Source organism: Rousettus aegyptiacus, unplaced genomic scaffold, assembly GCF_014176215.1.
Source record: "Rousettus aegyptiacus isolate mRouAeg1 unplaced genomic scaffold, mRouAeg1.p scaffold_m13_p_3, whole genome shotgun sequence".
Taxonomy (NCBI): Eukaryota; Metazoa; Chordata; class Mammalia; order Chiroptera; family Pteropodidae; genus Rousettus; species Rousettus aegyptiacus.
The window spans coordinates 42,711,705-42,732,283 of record NW_023416306.1 but is presented as its reverse complement, the minus strand read 5'-3'; the positions used below and the strand labels follow the sequence as shown (position 1 = coordinate 42,732,283).

Below are 20,579 nucleotides of genomic sequence, written 5' to 3'. Positions count from 1 at the left end.
GAGATAATCAGAAAAGGAGTTATTGAAAACATTTCTTATGATTTTGAAGAACTCATAGGATAAGCTAAACATTTAAAGTGCTGGATTTATGATAGCAGAAAAGGATATGAATAGTGTGAGTAAGGGTTCCATTAAGTTGTTTCTAAAACTTGGCATGTAAAGAGATAAGCTTTTATTATGTGGCAATTCCATACTGAATAGATGATTCTTTCATTCTTTGATGCTGCTGGATTAAATGAGATACTGTTTTATATATGAGTCTTAATGGATGCTCAGTAATGTAAGCTTTAAGGTACTTAAATGTAAATATTTTGAATTATTTTAGAAGGGGGGGCAAGTTAAAGACTTAAAATATCAAGCAATTAAATTATTAATCTTAAATCTTTTTTTTAGTATCTACTTGGATTTATTCTTGACAGTTTCTTGACATATACTTTCTTCTTTTTATAGTTTCTGTAAAACAAAATCTATATAGTTTAGATTTAGCCTATGTCTACTTTGAAATAATTTTTGAGTAATTTTTAGCAAAACAATAATTCTTACAAAAATATATTTTTCCCTCCTGAGACAAACCAACTGGCATATTATTGTAATTGGCAAATTAAAAAAAAACAGCCCTCAAATGTTTTGTATCATGATTGCACAGCACCATAGGATTTTTTAAAACAGAAACAATCTAATGACAATCAGAATTGTATTTTATTAGAGTGTACCGTTATAGTTCTCTTGAGTCAGGATTACTGTTTTAAGAAAAAATACCTGAGTTGGACAGAAACATCAAACTGTCAACAAATGTCATTTTGGACAGTTAATGTGGATTTTTGTTTCCGTAATCATGACATGATTAAACCTATATATAGATTGGTAAGAAAGAGAAGAGAGTGCAAAGTCATTTTATATGGGTTGTAAAACTATGGCTATGTCCTCCTGTTTCTCAGCTGGAATTTTCAAAAAAGTTTTTGCCATATTCCTACTGTGTTTAATTATAAGCCTAGTGAACAATAGAATATGTTTCTGACTAACTCTGAGTCAGATTACAATTTCTTTGTGGAGTCCAGTTAGGAAAAAGAAATTTCAACAGGTAATTGAATAGAGAACATTTGTCAAAGGAACTGTTTAATAAATAATAAATAGTTGTTAACTAGGTAAATGGAAAAGTGAAAAGAGAACACTAAGGCATCCTAGTGATAGCAGTTTTAGGAAGTGGCCGTCACCCAAGGGCTGGAAGAACAATGAAAAGAGGTTGAAAGTAAAACTTAGACACATGAAGAAGAGACCCACAGAGCTAAAACCGCTGCAGAGGGGATAATGCCAGTGTTGGAAAAACTGGTAAACTAGAGTCACCTGCAGCTGTGGGAAGGCCCTGAGGCTCCTGGGGTGAAGAAACATTGTGAAGGAGGAAGCATCACCCCAAGAAGAAAACAAGACCAAAGGGAAGACCAAGTTCCTTCTTAGTATCAACCTATTGGCAGTCTAGTATCGAGCCAGTTGACAGAGCAGAAATGTGCCCAAGGGTCCCAGCCCCAGCAGAGCAATATTAAGTATAGAAAGGTGAGTTTAAAGTTGAGCAACAAAAGCTTAATAACGGAAAAAATCTATTTTGAAAAAAATTAATGTCTACAATAGGGCATTACATTCCTTAACTTAAAATTATGTTGCTCATGCCTTAATTTTATTTTCTTCGAGTTCTGGGCCCTATAGTAATTTTGCAATGCTAGGAACATGGAAAAGCTATATCTCATTTTCTCAGTAAGAAACTAAATTCCCTTGAAGTCTTCTTCAAAGGATTCACTTCCACCAAATATAATTCAAGTCAAATTTTATCAATTGAAGTTTTGAGTCTAATTAAAAGATTGTTACTTTTGTACATTTGAAAAATAGATTTTTTATTTTTGCTTATTTTAATTTTTCTTTTGAGACAGGGATAACTTAAACATTTCAAGGGCACTTCAAAGACATCTCCACTTCTAATTTACTGTCTTTATTGAAAAAAAAAGTTTTTTAAATGAAATATTGAGTTGGTGGGGGAAAGTGTACAAGGGAGCAAAAAAGAGAGAAAAAAAAATCCTGATAGACATATAACTATTCTTTCCACAGATTTTATAGTTTTGAGAATTTGAGGCTATGAACTGTATATATAAACAACTTGGTTTCAAGATATTAGAATGTAAACACTGTCGTTTAAAGTTGTAATGATTCCAGAAATCCTGCATCAGTGTTCAGATACAGGCTCCTGTGCTTGTGCACAGCCAGTTGGTACACATGGTAGAGTCTCTTTAAGTTCGGAAGTCAAGCAAAACATAACTTTATTAAGGTTTTTTAAAAAATTTTTTCTTTTAAAGGGAAGAAGAAGAAGAAATTGATGAAGAAGAATTGGAAAGATTGAAGGCAGAGTTAGATGAGCAAAGACAAATGATTGCTACTGTCAAATGCAAGCCTTGGAAAATGGAGAAAAAAATTGAAGTCCTCAAGTATGTTGACACTTTTCATAATTAAAAACACTTTGCTTGATACTGATCTCCTAAATCCTCTCTGTGTTACTTATATTTAATAGATAATACTATATATAATATATATAATACTCATATAATGCTCATAGTCATATATTCATATATAATGTACCATATATATATATGGGTGTGTGTGTGTGTGTGTGTGTGTATGTCTCAACTCACTAGAGAGGATGGGCTAATGATTACAAATTTAAAACTATGAGCAAATTTATTGTTTGGAGTCTTATAACCTCTGTGGTCACCTTCGATTATTTATTCTTTGAAATGAGAATTTCCTTAGTGTAATACATCCTTTACAATATCTCTAAAAGAGATAATATATTTGAATTTTATAAGTTTGTGTGGATTACACACTCTTGTTTCTCTGCAAGTTCCCAGCCTCAATCACTATTTTCATGTGACAGTTCTCATTAAAGCACAAGAGGATACTAAGCCAACAGAACAGTAAATACAATTCCAATTAAGGGGTATGATAAGAACTACTCCCTGGTAACATGTCAGTGACCCAATTTTGCTCTTACATTGAGTGCTGATGAGGAAACAAACACTCAGAGGCACACAGATTTATAAACTCCTGATATGAAAAGCCTAATGATTATCCTTTTCTGGAGGATGGAAGCAGAATCACCTCTGAGGATCACATTGTATTGTGATCCTCATGGTGTTTGGTGGAGGCAGGGTGTGAAGAAAGAGAATGTGTCCGTGATAACAGTCAGGTTTGCATCTCTCAATTGTGTTATAGGTTGCATTTTTCCATAGAAACATTTTTTTAAAATAGTGGCAAATTTCCAAAGTTATCTTTCCATAAGCTTATTTAACTAATAATGTTGAGTATCATAGTATAGATAATATTGTGAAAATTATAGCATAGTATTATTGACCCTAGTGATAAAAAGAGAACAGAAATAGCTATCAGGATGATTCACTTCTAATCTTGGCTCTGCCACAGATATGTGTTTTTAAGGAAATCGCTAACCTCCTGGGGCCTCAGTTAACTCATATCCAAAATAAGATATTCTAGATCTACCCTGTGAGGTGGACCGTAGTCCTTATTTATAATGGTATCGTTTTGTTTTGTGAAGTAAAGTTTTCCAAGTTTCAAACTATGGTCTTCCCAGCACACATAACTGTACGCTGGGAACTCCTTGTGTATGTGCAGGTACACACCAGCCATGAATAAAGGCAAAGGAAAGCAGCATTCCTGGTTCCACAGACCTACTAATGTGTGTGCCTGTGCATATGCTTGTGTGTGTACAGGTACTTGTGTGTGTGTGTGTGTGTGTGTGTGTGTGTCTGTTAAAACAGTTTTTATTCAATGAAGTGATGATGCTAAGTGATAGGTTTAAAAATATCCTTAATTGGCAAAATAGAAATTTGGTAACCTGATGTTGGCTCCCAAAATATATTTTGAAATATTACTGACCATGAAATCCCAAACCTAACTAAAAAAATATTCAACAGCGAGGCTTTTAAGTATACTCTATTTTTAAGTTATATATGGGTTTAACTCGGGAGTTAGACGACTAGATCTTTCCTACCTATAAGAGGTGGCCACGCTAACCTGTTAGCAGCCACCATAGGTGAAATAAAACACCTGGGTGGAAAATAACAGGTCTACTTATTGCTCATCTTGAAACCTAAAACCCTTAACTGTATCAGAACATTCTATGTTGTAGATTAAATGCCCTCATGACTAAACCACTGTATTTTATTTAAGTAGAATAGGTTTTGGAATGAAAATTAGAAGACTTGGACTCTGATCGAAGTTCTACCTCTAGGGCCTCCTCTCTGAGCCTCGGTTTATTTACTTATGAAACAAAGGGATTGGATTGTGACCCACGTTTTTCACAGCGCTATCCTCAGAGTTCGAGTGTTTTGGTGAAATACCTTTTAGCACGAGGGAGGCAGAGGTTAGAGGACGACGGGCTGCTTTGTCTGCCAAAACACCAGCTTCAGTCAGAGGAGACCTACGGTTTCTCTCTTCTACACAATGTACTCCATATAAAGCGTTCATTTGAAATAAAAATGCTGCTGCGCCTGTTAACATAAAATTGGTTTTTGAAAAACCCAACTTAACTGGATATTTAGAGAAGCTTATTTGTGGCAGGGAGCAATTCTAACATTTTACGAGTCTACAAATTAGGGCATGGGAGCACTCTAGGTATACTTTTGCGTGAGACTAGATCTTGGGTAGAAGCCTTTTAAAAAATATTTATTTTGATAACAAAAGTGCTTATTTAGCTATTCTACTAACTGCTTTAATTTCTCAGCTTTGTAGCTCTCTGACCCAGTGTTTCTGGGAGTTGTTCATTGGCTGACTAGGCCTGGTGATATATTAATGAAACACTCAGTAAAGCCAAGAACTTACTCTGAGAATTTCGTTTACATTTAAACAGGTGCTTGAAACTGTCAGCTGGTCATTAGATAAACATTCTTCCTTACTCATCCTCCCTTTATCCTTTCATTCTTCTTTTTGTATTTATTTTATTTATTTTATTTTATTTTTATTTTATATTTTATTTTATTTTTCTTTTTTTTTTGGTTGTTGGAGAAATTAATATATTCTAGGAAAGTGAGAATAGACCAGGGTTGATTTCCTGTTTGAGCCATCAGGGAAAACTACTGCTTTGGCTCTCATCCTCATGTTTCCTTGGAGCTTAAGATTTTCATAGCAAGAAATGTGATTTCTACTTTAGTTTACAAAGGCCTTTCCTTCATCTATCATTGTGAAGGAATGAGGAATTTCACACAAAAGGACATTTAAGCATGTGTACACACTCACTAAACACATACTTCAACCATTTGGGATTCTTTTTAGCCAATAACTCAACCAAAGCACAGGCCTTCAGTTCTTATACATTATAGGTATATTAGGTTTATTTATTTTCTCATCCAAAGAATGGAGTGCGTATAGGCAATCAGTATATCTGAATCTTGTAGATTAAAATGTAACATTGATGTCCAATTTATCCACTGTTGAATTAATGCCTACTAGGTATCAAGCATTATGCTGCAACCTTGGACAAGTTTCTTAACCTCTGCACCCTTGAGTTTCTTCACCTATAAATTGATATAAAAGTAGTAGTACCCCACAGAGTTATTGAGAGGATTAAATCAGTTAATAGAACTAAAGCACTTAGAGTGGTGTCTGGCACATAGTAATCATTTTATACATGTAAGCTATTATTATTTTACTATCATAATTTAATTTATCACTTGCAATCATCCTTCAAGGTAGATATTGTTATTTTAAATTTCATGTAAACAAAACAAAGCTCTGAGAGAATAAGTAATTGTTATGTTCAGACAACTATTAAGTGATGGAGCCTTGATTTGAACTTGTTTAAAAAATTACCTCGACGTGATGGTCTCTGAGTGTACAAGGAGGCAAACTCTCCCAGAGGTCATGGGACTGAAAGGTTCACAAACCATATTAATATGCTCAAATCACACGGTTTATTAAGTCAGTTTAAAGCACGGCGAGAAATGAGAACCAAGAGATGGGATAAATTAGCATGCTGGGGATATAACAGCAGTAGAGTAGTATTTAGGCTGCTTCTTGAATGCTGGGTTTCACAATGTTCATATGCTCTGCTTCTCACGCCCTACTGATAGTGTGGTTAAGAGGACTGAGTTCCCAAAGAGGCCCATGAAATGAAGATGATTTGGGCCAAGAACAGGCTTTTGCCTTATCAGACTGACAGAGCATGTCCACTTGACCATAGCAGTACCTTGTCAATTAACATGTTGAAATGCCACAAATTATAGCTGTTTTGTTTGTATGTTTGTTTGTTTGTTTGTCTTTGAGCAGAACATGTGGAGGGAACCGAACTGTATTGGATAATACCAGTGGGGTTCAGTTTAGCAGTGACAGATATCAGTCCCGGAGTGACAGGATTATAACTTGGTCTTTCTATCCCTTTCTAACTATAATGTTCTCATTTGTTCATCGTATTTGCTACCTATATTCTATCTTTCTTTGGCAGATATTAAAGGTTACTAACCTATTATCTGTAATCGAACACATAATTATGCCTATGTGTCACATGCTACAAGTTTATAAACTTTACTTAACACATTTTATGTGCAGGACCAGCAACACAATTTGCAGGATGTGATGCAAAATGAAAATTCAAGGCCCCTTATGAAAAATAACTAAGAATTTCAATTATTAAGAATTTTAGGATGGCAAAGTCAAAGTAGTAAATTAAGCACTGGGTCCATCTGAGTAGGGGGCCCTTTGTGACTATACTGTCACAGCCCCTGCCTATGAATTTCACCTGATTTTAACTTTCTTATTAACTATACTTAATACTCTTGTGAGTTCCATCCATTTCAGTAGCAGAATTCAGTAGTCTTAAATAATTCAATAAACTCACATTACAGATCTGAAGTCTTCGTAACTCCAAAGACAGTATTCATGAACTATAGCCAGGGTATTCTTTTAAAATATCACTTCAAACATGTCAGCTCTATATCTCCTTAGTAATTAACAATGTTTAAAAGCCTTTGCTTAAAAAAAAAAATCAGTAAGTTCCACACTCTAAATTCATACTCTGAATTCCAGCTTCCTTTCAAAATCATGAGTTATTGATGATGGTGAAAATGAGGATTTGGAGGTGGACAAAACCATCTCCAGTTTTTTTTTTTTTTTTCCAAGTGCCTAATATGTATCAAATTCTGTGCTAGGAGGTGTTGCACACTTGAACTTATTTAATTTTCATAGAAACCTTGAAAATGAAATGTTATCCTCATTTTATAAATGAGAAAACAAAGATTCACAGAGGTAACAAAGCCTCACAGCTAATAACTGCCAAGGTGAAGATTCAAACTAGGTTTTTCTGTCTCTAAAATCTCATGCTTTTTCTAGTGTGCCACACTACTTCTCATTTGAACCATGTTTTCCAGTGACATGAGTTTAATTTTCTCTAGATATTGCGGGTAAATTTTCTCACTTGATTCTAGTCTTCTCTCTACTTTTCTGCTGTGCTGCTTCTTATGTTTCTTCCCGTCCTGAGTTCTCTCTCCTTCATCAAATACTGTCTCCCCTCTGAGGTCTTTTCTTTGCCAACTCCTAGAGAAATTGGACTCAAATAGACTCTGTTATTCATTTAGCTCTCTTGGTATGCTGCATTATATTGCATTTTAAAAATTGTATGTAAATCTGCTTCCCTTTAGAATAGATTTTGAGCTTCTCAGGACATGAAAGATGTCTTACAGCTCCGTTTTTCCTCAGGGCCTAGCAGAGTGCTCTGTACCTCATAAGTATTAATTACTGTTTTCTGGATGGCTGGCAATGTTAATCATGAGTTGTTTTGTTGTGGGACACTCATTCTGAAGGCAAGAGAATGATTAACATGATGAGGATCTTTTAAGGCCTTCGATGCATTTGTGAGTAAAGAGCAGGGATGTGCTGGTAAAAAACCAACAACCCTGATTGGTAATATTTGCCAATTTACATGGTGTAAATACTCTCACTATGACCTATTTCAGGCTACTAACAGTTTAAAAACCAGCTTACAAAATGTCTGGAAATATAACAATCAGTGGCTGAGTCAGCTCCAGCACCTCATTGGGAGGTGTAGTAATGCCTTTGATTAACTAAATTTATGTTAGAGCAACCTTAATCTGGAGCAATTGAGAGCAAAGGCTAAAGAAAAAAAGAATTGTTTGTTATACTGTAACTTGTTTCCTTTATTTATTCTGTAATCGGCAACGAATTGCTTGAATTAGAGCTGTTTGTTGGAAGGACACGTATTATTCTATAATTTCAGGACTCCAGATAAAGGTCCAAAGTGCATTAACAATCTCTTGTTTTATTTTTTTTTTTTGTAACACTCTGCTAAATGTCTTTCATTTTATGTTCTAAAATTTCCTCCCAAATCTAGTAACATGACAGAGAATTTCAATCTTTCTCCCTTCTCCTCCTATTCTGCTCTTTTTTTTCTTTTTAAAATTCATCTTAAAGAGGAAAATTTTTTATCAACCATAATCAATTCTTGATTGAGCTGAGAAACCTCTTCTGGCTTATCATGCACATTGAAGTTCAACCACCACAATTGCTCATCTCATCATTTTCATTGTATTAGGAAGAATCTTTCCATATCATATAAGAACAATGTCCCTGATAGTTTTTTCTGTCTCAGGATTTAGCTTGTTAATATTTGGTATATTGTTGTGAGTGCTTAGAAAATTACTACAGTTAATTTTAATAAGGCTTTTCAAATAATATTCTGAAATTCTCCCTCAAAGGATACTGAAAGCAACCAAATGAGAAAATTGTTATTATTTTCTTGAGACTTGAATATTTTGGAAAATGTTTTAATTGTTAAGGAAGACAGATCTGAAACATTTGGGATAAATATACTTTGCCTGCCAAGAATTCTCCTTTATTTGTGTTATGATTCATTTATTCTCTCTTATCTATACTGTACCATTTACCATAGTTACCTGGAGATGTTCTATTCTTCACCTTGCTTTGACAGGCTTTTAAGGTGGCTCACTACTCCCCATCTCTTTTGAAGAGTTATGAATGCATTTATGATGCCTGTACCTATCTCAAACATATAGCCTAGTTAAATCACCCTGATATTCTGCCCAGATACTTGATGGAAGGATGTTAGTCACTGGGAAAATGGGTCTTAAATGTGCTAATATTCAAGGCTGCTTTCCAAGGTTCTTGGTAGTCAATCTTATTCTCCACCTTCCACAAACATCTACTTATCCAGAATTCAAACAACTCCAAATTTTAAATAAACAGGGATTTTTTTTATAGTATGCTGTAAGATAATAATCATAATAAAAAATATCAGACATAGAAAAGTTCTAAAGTTTTCTTCTAGGTAGATAAATTGTGGTTACTATTATCTTAATTCTATTTCATTATACTTTATTTCCTAGAGTCTTATCAGTCAATGTGTTATATATGATAACACACATTGAATGGATCAAAAGCAATTTACCTAACTTGTGCTCTTTAGAATTCCTATCAGTGACAGCTAATTTTCACAACCTGTTATTAGACTATCCATAAATATATTATCTTTAAAGAGAGTGATTAAAAGGAGAAATGCATTAATTATCACTTAAAATTATCTAGGAAGGAATGCTTTCAAATATATTTGACATAATTCATTAACAGTAAGAGAAAAGCAAATGTGCACTTAATAAGCACAAAATAAGATTAGTCTGAGAACTATTTCCTTGTTGTTTGGGGAAGTAGCACCCAGATATCAGATAAGGAACTAATTATGAAGATAACCCTTTACTTTAACAGGTTTATTATAAGAGAATAACTAAAAAAATTTTTGAGGATGTTTTTATGTATACATGACCAAGGATGGAAAGTAGAAAATTATTTGGGGGACTTAGATAATCTTGTTGCTGTGGAATAAAAGTGGTTAAGCCTTATTAAAATACATATACTAAAAGTAAATGTTTGGGAAACATTATATTAGACTATTATAACAAACTATATGGAAGAAAGGAAAATAATTTTACATATCAAAATATAATATATCTTGTTTCCCTTCTGCAGTCCTGAAAATTAAACATTTTAAAATAGTGTAAGATACTTTTTAAATAGTTATGTTAATTACGCTTTTGCAAAATATGTGCATGAGTTTACATACATACATGTAATATGTACATGTGAATATGTATATACTATTGCACATATACTACATACACATACACACTCAGATATTCTGATAAAGATACATGACTTCTTGGATGAATTAATTTTTATATTTATGCATATACTATTATAGTACTTTTTGACCAGTAATTGGTCACAGGGATCATGAAAGAGTAGAAGGGAAGCTATGGAAGGAAACCATGAAATATTAAGACCACACTTTGACACTGCAGAAGAGCACAGTGTGCTCTATGGGTGACTTTACCTAAGATATGTTGCCAAATGCTTAGGACAGACCTCCAGATCTGAGTTCATTGGGCAAGCAATCAAATTTACCAGGTAGTCCTGATTATTTGAAGAGTCACTGAACTGTCATCATTTTAAATTTCTTGCCTGTTCATGGATCAAAAGGCAGAACACTCTGTTTCGACAGAAAACTAAGTCTTTTTAGCACTCCTAAATAGTACACAATTTGGAAAAAAAATTTCATAATACTTAAAAATGCTTACCAAAGTATAAATATGAACAGATGGGTATTGTGCAGAAATATTTTACCCAAACTCTCAAAGTAGAATGGTTTCTCTCACTCTGAGGTCCCACTCTGTGAATTCTCCTATTTCACAGTATTCGATGAGATAAATTTGATTAGAATGCAAATGAATCAACCAAAATTAGCACAGTCTGTCTACCAAGCCCTGTAAAAGGCCTTGTGAAGAGCTGAAAGTTAGTATGTCTAAGAATGTAAGATTGTATATTTGATTCATGGTGGAAATATCTCCTTTGTTAGAGAAATTCCTGGAAACTGATACCAAGAATGCCTTTCTCTGTTTATTTGAATTCTATCAGCCCTTTAATGTCTCTTAATTCTTATCTTGTCTACAATGTCTTCAACAAGCTCTCAAGCTTCCACTGTCCTCTCCCTTTTCACTTTAAGTCTTCATGGCACTGTTCTGTAACAATTTTATAGGCCTATAACTAATTTTTCTTAATAGAGTTTAAGCTTCAGAAAGGAATCTACATGTTTCTTTTATTTCAAAGCACTTAGCACATTTCTACAACATACTGAATAAGTATGTAGAAAAAATTGCTAAGTAATGAAAGAATGATAGAAATAAAATGGATTTGCTTATTGGCCAGAATGTTGGATGGGTCCTTCTTGCAGTCATATACAGAAATCTATATTTTCAGTACTATTTCCACCTACTTCAAAAAATAATTTTTCCCACTGTAAAGGCAGGGAAACACCATTTTGCAAATCTTTGGTGATGAGAGTATTTGAGGTAAAGTTATACACACACACACACACATATGTATATATATATATATATACACACACATATATAATATAATGTTATATATATATATATAATATGTGTGTGTGTGTGTATAATCTACTTGTAAATTGGTGCTATCTAAATGAAAGCACACTGAAATAAGCCAGACCTATAGGCTAAAAGGTTATAAGAATGCACAGGCAAATTTTTGCTTGTTTTTTGTTTATTTGTTGTTTGTTTTTATTGTCTCAGACATTTTATTCACCAAGGATAATTTATCAAGTTTTCAAATATGCAGAGTACTATTTTTAGTGGTCTTATCATTTGCAAAGGATACATTACATATAGTATTATTACCTTATATACTTTTATACATCATACATTATTTTCTATAAAGCATACTAAAACCCAATGGAATAGTTATTATTACGTCTATTTTATAGATGAAGCAACTGAGCATCTTAACCATTACAACTGCTGTCACCATCATTCCTTTTATAAAAATATATGCTTTGAACCATCACTTCAAGTATTAGGATGATTTTAAATAGTTCCTCTAGTCTATTTATAGAGTTATAATATCTAGTAGGCCTTCAGTCCTTATTTTTAGTTTCTTCACATTAGACTAGCTTCTTATCTCTGTAACTTTCTTTCAATTAGTCAGTAATCCTTTAGGAAAAGTCAGATTTAAATGACAATTTTTTTAAATGTGCTTATGAGGAAAAGATCTTTCATTCTTCTTATCCCTTTACTAGGAAGAGCTTATAAGTATGAGTTTTGATTATAGTTGCCTTAAAGATCAATTTTGAAATGTCTTTCACTTACGAGAGCAATAAATTGATTGCTCAATCATACCATCAAACTGAAAACAAGAGGACAGAACAATCAACATAACCTAACCCAAACAGGGAACATGTTTCCTGGAACGAGAATGTGTTAAAGGCAGCATAGCATGTCCTAACTCCCCTGTGTAAAAAGAGTTGTATCATGTGTTATGGGTAAATTATCTATTTTGTAAGTTAGACTAAAGTGTGCTCCTTCAACTAACTGTGAAAGCATTCTTGAAAGCTCATGAAACTTTGTTATTCTAATTACCAACACAAGGGGTTGATAAATGAATTATGAAGCTAGGTATTATTGTCATTAAATAGAGCTCACTCAATTATTTATCCCTGGGTCTGGGGTTACAGCTCAGGGAGCTGTGCGTATTGTACCAAGGCTTTTGCTGGAGCTCTGAGACTTGGAGACCAGATTACAGTATTGGCAGGCGGCTTTTGTTGAACGCAGTTTAAGGGGATGACACACATTTTTCACTCAGACATTTTGATGGTTTGAGGCCAAAGTTTATCCACAGAAATCTATTCCATTTTAGCCATGTAGAAAAATCCCTTTAAATTATCCTGATAAATATAAACAGGTAGGAAAATGGATTAACTCCAGGAAAAATATGAAGAAATATTCTTACCTTTTAGTTTTCAAAGACTCTGCTCTTTCCTTTCCTGCATTCTGGTATCTATCATGGGCACTTTAGTGTGATAAATATCCGTGTTTATCTTCATATTGGGTAGTTTCGTTCAGTATCTTGTTTCTAATAGCACAATGAAAGATGTCTTCTGATTAAGAAATCTATATCAGGGCGGATGGGACTAAGGGATGTTAGTTTTCCTCCATCCTGACGTCATGCCAAATCATTGCAAGGGTCAGCCTTGCATATACTGTTGAGGCATGTTCTCTCACTGAGTCCTTGGCCTCTTCCAGTCTGGTCTTTCCTCTTCTTGGCCGACAAACCGCGAGAGTGCTTCCTCACATCCCAAGAACATCAGCTTAGGGGAATCTGAATCTGTTCCTGCTAAACAATTATTCTCTATCCATCCCATGGCCCCTGGCTTTGTTTTAAAGTCCACCCCCTACCCCACCAATTTCTGACGAATTGAGTCTAGCAGTTACTTTGGCCAGTGTGGGCAGTGGGGAGCAGGAGAGCAATGGTTGTTTAGGGATCCCTTTTGTATAAACTTTGGAGGGAGATCTCTTGGAGAATGGAAGAGGGGGTAGGGCATTAGGAAAGAGGAGAAATTCATACCTGAGATTATGTGGAATAGAGTGAAATCTAGACTTTTATATATGTATGTTGAGGGTGGCATAAGTTAGTAATTGGGAGAGAAATATGAAACTATGCCTATCATCAGGGAAAACTTAACAATTGAAGACACAATAAAATCTTGTTAGATTGTTCAAAGGAAAATTATAATAAATGACAAAAATCTTATGAATGCCATGTTAATAGGTTTCTATATTGTTAAATGAATTTATAATTAATTTTGTGATTATTTTAATTTGGTTATAACCCCGACTTTCCTTTCTCTCTTAAATCTTTATAGTTTAATGTTCTTGGACCATTATCATCTGCTCACAAAATTAAAAATCTTGTCAGAAATATAGAGTAGGGTAGATAATTTTTATACTTCTGACTGCTCAGAGAGGTTATTTTTTTCTGATTGTCCATCCTAGTAAGTGACATAACTTACTGAGTACCTTTCAAATTATCTGCTAAATATCTAGAATAGTGAATTTGCCTATAAATTAGGCACTTTACATTTGAAAAACAAATTTAGATTTTACTACTAAGAAGAATATTTGACTTTCTGTTTTTGTTTATTACAACAGAGAGTGATGAGATGAGCCCTATGTATATAATTGGTTTTGAATTAAAATTCTTGATGCCAAATAATTGAATTATAGTTAGTTCTCCTATAATACAATGTATAGGTTCCTAAACATCACCAAAATATGCAAAATTGGGCAAAATGCTCAGAAACATAACCAGTAACACATTGAAAAAAGGTAAGTGTAAAATGACAGCAACATTTTACACATGCTGACTGGTTAAGAAATATATAAATACTATAATAAACATGGCAGTTTACTTTTGACAGACATAAAGTTTGTTTGTGGAAGTGCCTAGCAGGATAAGGTTGCAATGTGTGAGTTATGGTGAATCATGGAAGGAGGGCCATTGAAACACCAGCTGTGAACAGATGAGGCTTTTCTAACATGGGTGAAGCAGCGAGGGAGCTGGTAGATAAAATGGGTGCATTTTGTGTATTCCTATACTGCTAGGTTTAGCTAGATGCAGTTTTCTGCATTCAACTAGTGTTTTCTGTAGATAAAATCACACATAAGCAAACAAAACTTTGCGTTATGCTCAAATAGTTCCATAATCTATCGATCATGTTTGAAACAATTAGTAGTTTCGAAGCAACCATTACAGTAGAATTGACTGTGATAATCCCCTCAGCACTTTCACATCTACATTCTCACCTTATTCTTGCCACCACCCTGGCAAGTAGAGAGGCAAGTGCCTGCTTTTTGTTTGTTCGCTTGTGTGAAAATACTGACCTGTTAAAGGCCATGCAGTAACTAAGGAGACCTGTGCCAGAACTTGCTCAGGTCTGTGGGCATCCTGGGTGAGTATGCTTTTCTTTGAGAAGCAGGATGCTTGTGAACATGTGTAAAGAGAACATCAAAAACGTAGACAGGGTCACAGAGACAAATCTCAGATGCTGGGTGAGAACTTGTTACCTGACTTTTAGATCAGTTCAAAATTTTAAGTGTCTGCTAGGTGTTGTGCTCTTGTGTTTTTATCTCTATAACACAGTTAATGCTTAAATGTGATGTTTTCTTGATTGCACAAATCGGAAAACCTGGCCATGAGAGCTCAATTTATACTTTTCGATGTGCCTCTATTGAGCATTTTAGAATATATAAATAAATGTTTTAGGAACCATTTTTCAATTAATCTCCACAGCCCAGAGTTTGTCAGATGTCAGGGTGTTTGACAACAAGACCAGCCTAGTAACTTTTCTTCACTTCCAGGAGGCTGTTCTATTAAGTTTCTGAGAAGACTAAAGAGGAAGAGTGCAATTCTAAAGTCTAGGAATAACTTTATCTTCAAGCATTAATTGATGTGGAAAATATAATTATTAGATACTCCCTTGTCTGTATCTACCCTGAGTCAAGCCATTCAGCTCTATTTCCAGCAGGTTTAGGTTTATTAAGCACTTCCTATGGTCCAAGAAGCTGACAATGCTGGGGGAGATACAAAAGGACAAGATATTGTCCCTGCTCTCAAAGAACTGATTTGTGGGTTCTTTTTGATGACCGAAGAGAATCTTCTCATTGTGCTTGTGTGTTTATGGTAGACTATGAGTGGACGCCCATGTACAGGTGAGTAATGGGGAACCACTGTCTAGTTGTCAGCTAAGTCAGCAGTTTTGTGTTGTGTTTTGATCACTGGGTATTGCAAAATCATGAGTTCAGCACTAAGAAACATCTTACAAAAAAATTCTTCGCCAACTTTTTAATTTTTCAAGATATATTTTATTTGTAAATAAGTGTATTCATAGTCATGTGTTGAATGGTCTTGTCTGTAAAACTGTGCATTCCAGGGGCCATGCAGCTGATGACAGCGTTGCACCTCTAGAATCACAGTTCAGTTTCAGTTTTCCTCTTGGGTTCTCTGTGGCTCCTGAGAGGTCAAGACAAACCTGGCTCTCCTCCACTTTCTAAATTTTTTTAATATATCAAACACACAACAACGACAACAAAAATGACCAAAGTTACAAATATTGTAGTATTTTTAATGGGTTCACATTATCCATTTTGATAAATTAATACCTTTTAACACACACGCAAAGACATTAGTGTGACTACTCTAATATATAGATATTTGAAGATAATGTTAGAGTTAAAATTTGAAGCCCTTTCTAAATGTGAAGCCAAAGAGTTTTCCATTCCTTTTCCCTCTTCTCCCAACTCTTTGCTTTATATAAAATGATTTTTCTGTTTTAAATCATAAGTGCTTTTATGAGATTAAATACCAGGTCAGTAAGAGTGTTCTGTGTCAGTTTGTCCTAATCTTTCTGCCCTATTTCAAAAAATAATGCCAATCCTTAAAAAAGAAGCAGAGAAAGTATTTTAGAATAAACATTTTGACTGCTGGAATCTGAAGTAAACTTCAGATTCAGTTTTATATGTGTTAGAAATGAGAAGAGCTAGGGTTCTCTGTTTTGACACTTAGCACAAATTCCTTGCTTTTCAGTGACTCCAGCTGATTAATAGGCTAGACTAAAATATCTTATTTTTTCTGACCAAAGTTAAACAATTTAAACGTCCACTACAGGTTCCTAGGTTATAAAATATAGCTTAGATTCACTCGTTAAGGTTCTAGAAGGGTCTAGAAGAAATAAGACCGCAAAATTAATAAAATTAAATATCCACTACCTTTATATTCTGTTAATCTCATCCCACCCCCACCTATCCCTTATTTTGTTTTCTTAGGGAAGCAAAAAAATTTGTGAGTGAAAATGAAGGAGCTCTTGGGAAAGGAAAAGGAAAAAGGTGGTTTGCATTTAAGATGATGATGTCCAAGGTAAGTATTTTCATAACTCAATTAACTTGACACCATATATTCTCAATGGAGGCCATATTGACCCCAAGGGGGAGAAAATTGGTTCCATTCTGAGAGAGAAGAAAATCTTACACTTCATATGTATAAAGTATGCATACATACACAGTATACGTATGGTATTAAAATTTGGGGTGGGGGTGACTCAGGGGGGAAAAGGCTCAAAAAAGGCTCCTTAGAGGAGTTAAAATGAAAAGCTTAAGTTCAGAAATTTTGATTTATGTCAAAAGACTTGTGTGATTTTATCACTTCCAAATGAAAAAGACTACACCTCTTTCATTTTTATTCTCTGGTAGTTAAGGGGGCTGGATCAAAATTTCTTTCTCAAAATGTCTACAAGTAACATAACTACGTATATAGCTCTTCTTTACCAGGAACGTAACCTATAAATTGGATAGAAAATAAGAAAAAATGAATGAAATATATATTTTTGGAAAAGATAGAAAAGAAGCTTACATTTATTTAGTATTTACTATATACCAAGCACTGAATTGAATCCTTCTGTAAAGTTATCGTATTTAATTGTCATAGCAAAGTAGGTGTGTGGTATTATTATCTCCTCTTTACAAATGTTATACCACCTGTAAGCTAAATGTATCCCCATAAAGATGTTTTGTAAATAAAGTTCATATATCTTAAATATAAAATATATAGTATATATTTATGATATATATTATAGATTAGTTTTATCTATTTTTGCAATATAAATAATTGAAGTCATATAGTACTTATATTTTTGTTTCTGGCTTCTTTGATGCAATATTACATTCATGAGATATATCCGTGTTATGGGAAATACAGGTCATTTTTATTGATATGTTGTATTCCAGTGTATGAAGATATCACAGTTTATTTATCCATTCTGTTATAGACAGGCATTTGTGTTGTTTCTAGTTGAGGTAATTTTTTGAATATCAGACTCATCTCATACTATTATTTAGGCTCTATGTTCCTGTCCAGGTGACACATTATCCCAGCTTAATGTGCACACATGCAAAGTTGTTTGCCTCATTTTCATTCTTCCTAGCAGTCCTCTTGACCATGGATGCCCCAATATGTAATAAAATAGAAGAAAGTTCTTTTATAAAAACCAATTTATGATTCTTTCTCTTCTCCCCTTTTCTATGACACCATGCCTTTCCATTTAGCTGACTTCTCTACCTCTACCAGAATGAAAAGTGTCCCATGTCATAGCACTTACCATCTTGTACTGAAATTTCCTGTTTATGTACAGTAGAAGCCCTTCAAGACAGGACTATGTTTTATTCACACTTTATTAATTTCTTCATGTGATGAATATTGAATTAAACAATACCATTTGCTGCTAACTCAGTCTCTGCGATCCTTGTCTGGCAGAATAAAGATATTTTTAAGCATATTTTCTCTAAAACAAGGGATCCATAAAAATTTTGAACTAAATTGGTCTGGGGAAGAGTGGGGACCAGGGAGGCAAGTTAAACCTACTGTTTTCCCTTTTTATAGAAAGCAATATGGTGCCAGAGAGATCTTTCCAAGCCTATTGTTTCATGATATTTTGGGATGGGGGTGGAGAATAAACATCTTGACAAACAAGAGGTTGAGTTTTACAGATATGCTTGGCTTCCTTTACAGAAATGGGCAAAATTTCTCCGTGATTTCGAAAACTTCAAAGCTGCTTGTGTCCCATGGGAAAATAAAATCAAGGCAATCGAAAGTAAGTGCTTGACAGATCTCCTTAGATGGGAAGGTTGTCGAAAATAAATGTTGCATAAGCTTATCATAAGCCTTTCTAAGTTTCTGTACTATTGGAAAGATTAAAAATAAGAAAGTGAGCAAAAAAACTTTATATCTTTTTTGCTCACTGTGAAAATTTGCTAGCACTCGTGATCACAGCAGTGGAGATTTCTTTCTCCCTTCCGACATCAGACCAAAATGTTCTCGTTTCTGATTTTGTTTTGTGTACTACACAGGGAAGTCAATATTGTACACAATGACATTGAGTTATATCATTGGGAAGGCAGAGATTTTATTTTGGCAATGAACATGGCGTTGAAAATATATATTCTCATGTTAGACAATAAGCAAAATTAACAACATCTAAAAAAGTATGAAGAACTCTTAAAACCTCATTTTTAAACCTCTGAAGTAGCATAAGCAATAATCATTTAGGAACTTGCTATTTGGTTATCATATAATGCCTTCATTTTATAGAATATTCACTGCGTACAAGGAAGGCAGGAGAATATAATCGATGAAAGATTATTTAGAACAGTGCTCTAGGTTTAGGATAAGGAAAATTAAAAGTTAAAAATACTGTAAATATAATAATAAATCATTAAAAAAATAATGAAGAGTACAAAGGAAAAGGGGTAACATTTAAAACAATTTTGAACACAATCTTGCCATATTATGGTTTCTAAGGGTTTTGACTAGGATTTGATTTTTCTCCATGCCTTGGTTTTCCTGATGGTTAAATGTGGCATTACGTAATTAAAATGGAGCCTCCATAGGGAGATAACACAGTTGATGGATATTTCACTGACATGATTGGGCATGTTTTAGGAGTGACTATCTCTCATTATCAAATGACATTGAATTAAAATATATCAGCTCATTAATTGCACTTCTTCCCACATACTTCTGTACCATCCCTTCCTTGCTTTACTTTCTTCCTTAACCCTTATCACTATCTAAAATACTGTATTTTAATTGAATTTTTAATGCAATCCTATTTTATTTTTTGTTCATTTCTTTTTATAGACAGGAAAGAAGAGGTATTGTTTTGTTCACACCTAGATCTCTAGACCTAGAACATGTTTGGCCTTAATAAATATGTGTTGAGTAAAATTAAATACAGACAAATTCTCCAAATATCTACCATTCTAAGAAATGTAAGAAGGAATTTAGATACATCAAAAACAAATAAATAAAAACAAACAAACAAATACAACCCACACCTTATGGAATCCCTATGTTTTCAGTGTGCTGCTGAAATATGGTACTTTGAGAAACATTGAAGAACAGAAGGCCATTTGGAGCCTTAAGATCCTGATACAATTAGTGTGAAAGAACTCTAAATTTAGTTCTTACTTTGCCACAGAATAGCTGTTGACTGTAAGCCAGTCATTTAATCCCTCCGAGCCTCAGTCTTCTCATTTCTGAAAATGGTAGAGTTGAATCAGTCTTGATCAGTTATGAGATATACCTCAAGAAATTTATAATTAATAAGCGAAATATATACATTTGCAACTTATTTATTTTTAAGGTACACTGGAGCCGGTTCCACCCTATCTCAATAATGTCATGCTCACTTGTGTTTCAGTAACCTATCTTGAGTGAGAAAGAAACAGATAGAATTATTTTTATTTCCAGAAATTTCACAGAAAAAATAAGTTATAACTGACCACCAGCTATCATGTGTGTCACAGTGAAAAAAAGTCAGATTGAGAGCTACTCAATAATACTTTCAGTTAGTTATCTTTCCTTCTCCTTTCTTCCCCCAGAAAATTTGGAACAGTCAAACTGGACAATTCAAGCAAACGTGAATTATTTTCCCTTCTGAATTTTATTTGATTAGGTTGTCCTAATTTCTTCACTTTTAATGATGCTTTGCCTCACTGTGGAAAATTGGCCCTTATTTTCTATTCTATCGACAGTCGCCATAACCACCATTTATTGAGTGCCACTGTGAGTCAGACACTCAGCAAATGTGA

The 20,579-nt window shown here is 34.0% G+C and overlaps 1 protein-coding gene across 3 annotated transcripts in view; it reads left to right on the top strand.

The window, feature by feature from the left end:
• Positions 1-20,579, top strand: part of TMC1 (transmembrane channel like 1) — a 202,054-nt gene that overhangs the window by 114,714 nt on the left and 66,761 nt on the right. For all 3 annotated transcript variants that reach the window (XM_036239376.1, XM_036239377.1, XM_036239375.1), the window contains 3 exons: positions 2,343-2,471; positions 16,761-16,851; positions 18,499-18,580. In XM_036239376.1, the coding sequence (XP_036095269.1) occupies positions 2,343-2,471; positions 16,761-16,851; positions 18,499-18,580 (302 nt within the window). The remainder of the gene's footprint in view (positions 1-2,342; positions 2,472-16,760; positions 16,852-18,498; positions 18,581-20,579) is intronic.